This window comes from Impatiens glandulifera, chromosome 1, assembly GCF_907164915.1.
Source record: "Impatiens glandulifera chromosome 1, dImpGla2.1, whole genome shotgun sequence".
In the NCBI taxonomy this organism is placed as follows: Eukaryota; Viridiplantae; Streptophyta; class Magnoliopsida; order Ericales; family Balsaminaceae; genus Impatiens; species Impatiens glandulifera.
The window spans coordinates 124,175,959-124,181,465 of NC_061862.1; the positions used below are offsets into that span (position 1 = coordinate 124,175,959).

General features: G+C 27.7%; 1 protein-coding gene across 1 annotated transcript; it reads right to left on the bottom strand.

Annotated features, from left to right (window-relative positions):
• Positions 1 to 402: 402 nt before the first annotated feature.
• On the bottom strand, positions 403 to 1,050 carry LOC124942134. The gene is made up of 2 exons (XM_047482564.1): positions 761 to 1,050; positions 403 to 565 (listed from the first exon to the last, which is right to left on the bottom strand). The coding sequence occupies exons 1-2, from the start codon at positions 1,048 to 1,050 to the stop codon at positions 403 to 405; spliced, it is 453 nt and encodes a 150-aa protein (XP_047338520.1).
• Positions 1,051 to 5,507: the final 4,457 nt, after the last annotated feature.

Here is a 5,507-nt window from a genome sequence, read left to right on the forward strand (position 1 = left end):
CAAGATGAGAGGATGTGGAAAAAGATGAAGAGTTGGCTAGTAAGTTGCAAAGGGAACTCGTCTCTAAAAAGTCAAAGGAACCTCCGCTATAGGGGGAGGAGTATCCATACCAGAAATATGTGTCTCCACTGAAAGGTGAGCATTATACTGACAATGTCCTCTAGAGTCACGATCTCGGCCGCGAGCACAACCACGACCACAGCCACGAAGGTGAGGATGTAGGAGAAAACACATATCACGAGTATGCCCTGTCTTCTGGCAGTAATCACACAGAGGTGGACTCACATCAACAAAGGGAGGTGTTACTGACGGTGCGGTAACAGGAACATGGGTAGCAACAAGAGCAGAACGATCAGAGTGTTCCGATTGAGGAACCATAGTATGTCGTCGAGTCTACTCCCCCTAAATACGAGCATGGGCAGTCGAAACATCAGGGAGTGGAACTTTCCCGATCAATTCTGCCTTAATGGGATCATAGTAGATATCTAGCGCAACTAGGAAGTCAATCGGACGATTTTCTTCTACAATCCTTTGATAGGCTTCTGCATCTTTCGTACATTCTGCTCTAAAGATGTGATAATGATATAGCTCCGTCCATTACCCAATCAACATAGAGTAGTACTTTGCTAGTGTCCTGTTACCCTATACTGTCTCCCGAACTCTCTTTCGAATCTCATAAACCTTCGAACAATTTCCAGAATGGGAGTACGTCTTAGCTATCAAGATCTAAATTTCTTGAGAAGTGGCAAGAAATAGATACCTCTTCTTAATATTTGGTTCCATTGAATTAAAGAGCCACGTTTTCACCCTGGCATTGTCCGATTCCCAATCATCCAATCTAGGATCATCATCCTTGGGTTTCTTAGACGTCCCATTAATGAATTTATGCTTTCTATTGGCTTGAATCGAAAGTAAACAAGCTGGCGACCATGCAAGATAGTTCGACCCATCCAATTTCATGAGGCTAAGAACGAGGGACGAGTTTAAATGATATCCCCAACTAGAACCACCGTCACTATCTTTGGAACTAGGTTTACCTTCTTCCGACATGGCGAATAAATACAAGCAATCTTCAAGAATAAACCCAATAGTAATTAGAGAGGAAGGGGAAAATAGAAAAGAAATCCGAACCCTAATTCCATACCTCTGATACCATGTTACGAATGAAAGGATTCAATAATAGGGTTTTCTATAATTACAGCCTCTCCAATAGATGGAGATTATATAGAGAGATAAGAGACTTAAAATCTAATATATTTGGGCCTTAATATATATATGGGCCTTAATACATAACACCATAAATATATAAATACTATACAATATTAACCCATTATTTTAACAAATTTATTCAATCCATTTTTCAACCCATATTAATGAATAATATAGGTTGGGTATAGGTATGGGTTGGGTAACTCAAACTAAATTTTTGTTTGTAACACATTTATTACGTTTTTGAATCGTTTAATAATTAACATGTTTTTGTCTCGGTTAACACATTTTGATCTGCTTAACAATTATTTGATTATTTTACTTAATTTAATACGTTTTTGAATTATTCAACACATAATAAATACGTGACTCGTTTTATTCAATTTCACATGTTTTTGGCACGTTTAACACGTTTTTGGCACATTTAACATGTTTTGACACGTTTAACATGTTTTGGTACGTTTAACACGTTTTTAACATTATTAACATGTGTTTGACATGCTTAACACGTTTTTTTCCGTTTAACACATTTATGACACAATTAACATTTTTTGTCCGTTAATTTGTTTTTTGCTCCATTTAATGTCTTTGACATTATTATACATTTTTTTATCCGTTTAATATCATCTTGATTTGTTTGAAATTATTCTGATATTTTAATTACTAAATTAGTTGAAGAAATAATAGGTGAGATTAATATGAATTACTTAATTAATATTTAAATAATTCATACTAAATAAAATCTTTTTGAATAGTTTAACTCTATTTATTTTTATAAATAAATTAATTAATTAATTAAAGAGTTGTACAACAATGATATGTCAGTATGACTAGATTATAATTAATAAATATATTATTAATGAATTTTAAATTTTTTAATTATAAAATATATTATTAATGAATTTTAAAACTTTTAATTATTTTATATTTGACTGTAATGTAGATCAATGTACGTATTAAAAATCAAGAGAATATATTAGAGTTGGAACATCATTAATTTATATTGAATTGATAAAGAGAATAAAATAAAATTAATCTAATTTGGGTAATAGATTTTACTCTTGAAAGTTTGATTTTCATCCTCCTATTCGCGATTTAAAGCCTAGTATTCAAGTTCTTCTTCAATGTAAATTAATATTCTGAGTTTGAGTTAGGATTAGATTTTGGTCATACTATGTTCACTCTAGATAATACATTCATAATTTTATCTTTCACTAGATTAATTTAGTTCATAAGCTAAGATCCAGTTTGGATTCAACCAAAATGATCAAAAAGAGAACAAAATAAATAAAATAGAAAAGGAAAATGTTCTTCAGTCCATGTTTAGATCACCAATTTCATGTCACATTTTAATTTCTGTAAATAAATAAAGTTTTAAAATTAAAAAAAGTAAAATCTCATTATATGATTATTTAAAAATTAACATGCAACTGAAATTTCAGATATTACCCTACTATAATTTTATTTATTTTTTCTATATGGTTATTCTTCTATTATTGGGCATAAAAGACACAATGTCAATGCCATTTCCCAAATTTTACCAATCATCTAACCATAATTTTTCTATATGGTTATTCTTCTATTCTTCTATTCTTCTATATTTTATTTCAATGTACTGATTATTGTGATTATAGCCACATGATTAAGAACAAATAGTTACATAAAACCATGATATAGGATTTAACATTATTCTTTAGATGCATGATAAGTCCCAAATATAAAATATAAATATCATATTTTTATCAAATGACAAAAGATTAAGAATAATACCACAAAAAACGGACATAAAAGACACAATGTCAATGCCATTTCCCAAATTTTACCAATCATCTAACCATAATCAACATCTATTTCTTTGTGTCATTCAAATGCTTTACAATTTATCTTGGTTTTTTACGTAGAAAATCAGATTTAATGGAAATAACTCAATGGTAAAACATAATAAGTCAAAAATGTCTAGAAGTGAGCTCAACATTGATTTCTCGTCCTATTTACAATACAATCTCGGTTATTTTATAAGATTTGAGAGGAGATCAACATTTAGTGACGACGATCACATGTTTTTAAACTGTAATGTATGCTTTTGAGATTGCGCACATAAAATTTGTTGATTGTAATTGTTAGTTATTATTCCTCAGATATTCATTGTCTTTGTAATTTGTTTATTTAATTTTGACCTCTTTATTAGCTAAAAGTGACCATCAATTGATGTTTGTTTATTTATAAGTAGAATGAACATAGTACAGCCTTATTTTTTTTAGAGGTTAAATATTCTCCAAAACATACAAATTGATCAATTCAACCATTTAATTTTATACTATAGAATCATGTCTCAACAAAACACCCAAACTTACACATTAGGCTTTCACTTTGAATCCCGCCGCATTGTCAATAGTATGAGGTTTGGGCAAACTTCCTTTGTATAAGCAATGACAATATCCAAAAAAACATTTTCCAATTCCACTGACACAAAGGATTGAACATGTAGCATCATCATCACAGTCTAAACGTCTCCTCAAAGATTCCGTCAATGCATATGATGGTGACATCATCCCTATATATATAATATACAAATTATTTATGTCAATTAGATCAGAAAAATAAATATATTGACTATAAATAAATAACAAATGTTGGGGATGAGATATATACCTTGCAAAAACACACTAACTAAGAAGATTGTTATTAGAATATTCTTCTCCATGTTATACTTTTGATAGTAAACACATACAAACTTATTTGTTCTATATTTTTCTCGAGCTATAATGTAATATTTATAGTAGATTTTATTTATTATTACTTTTTAGGAAGTTCTCTTTTTAAATAATTTATAATTAATATAATAAAATTAATAGTATAATATTTAAGTGATATATAATAGTATACACCAATTAAATGCGCCATAAATGGATTCACAATATTCTCAATATATATATTATGCAACTTTCCAAAATATGATACTACTAAAAGATATTGTCAATTATAAAATATTATATATATATATATATATATATATTATAACTTTTTAGAAAGTTTTTTTAAAATAATTTATAATTAATATAATTAAATTCATAGTATTTAAAAAGATATATAATAGTATACACTAATTAAATGAGCCCTAAAATGGATTCATTATCTAAGGATGGATTTACAATATCTTTAGTAGTATCATATTTTGGTAGTATTTAAGTGATATATAATAATATACACCAATTAAATGCGCCATAGAATGGATTTTCAATATTCTCAGCACTAAATATGATGGATTAACATTATTAAGGATGAATTCACAATATCTTTATTAGTAGTATCATATTTTGGAAAATTATTATATATATATTATGCAACTTTACAAAATATGATATTACTAAAGATATTATGAATCCATCCTTATATATTTTATAAAATATTATATATATATATATATATATATATATTTACTTTTTAGAAAGTTTTCTTTTTAAATAATTTATAATTAATATAATTAAATTAATAGTATTTAAGTGATATATAACAGTATACACCAATTAAATGCGCCATAAAATGGATTCACAATATTCTCAGCACTAAATTTGATGGATTAACATTATCTAAGGATGTATTCACAATATCTTTAGTAGTATCATATTTTGGAAAGTTGCATAATATATAATATATAATATATAATATATATATATATTATAATATATAATATTTTATCTATGAATATAGTCAATTAAAGATTTTAAAATTAAAGATAAAAATAGACTTATTACTAATTTTTTTATTAAAAATAATTAAATTTCAGTCCAATTTGTATTATTATTTTCATTATAAATATTAAAATATTATATTATATTTACTTTAAAATATATGAGAGATATCGGGGTCGTTGAGTGTGCATCAAGTACCTGAGACACCTGATGATACGCTTATACTCATTCGGATCCACTAAATTTTATTGTCGTATCTGGATTTATAATTCATTTGTGTGTTTTGGAGTAATATTCAGTTGAAGTTATAATGCTCAGACTCTATAGATAAAATGGATTCGTCATCGCACGAAGTAATTATTGTTTGTGAGTATGGAGTAGTATTTTGATTTGAAACTTACTCGTTGATCACCATGTTCATAAGATTTGTGGAAGGACAAGAGAGTCCAAAGAAATGGGAGGGTGGGTAGAGTTAAGGATGACTTGGACAAAAATAAAAATAATAATATATAATCTAGTCGTCAAATACAAGTGTCAAAAGTTAACTCTATTAACTTTTTCATTAAGTTGATAAATATAAAGCATTTTACCAATTTTATTCATATA

What these genes read in the sequence shown, in the direction of transcription:
- LOC124942134 (XM_047482564.1), bottom strand. Translation starts at nt 1,050, where the DNA reads ATGTCGGAAGAAGGTAAACCTAGTTCCAAAGATAGTGACGGTGGTTCT. An exon ending in GAACCAAATATTAAGAAGAG is followed by an intron (nt 566 to 760) that starts GTATCTATTTCT and finishes TCACATCTTTAG; the next exon opens with AGCAGAATGTACGAAAGATG.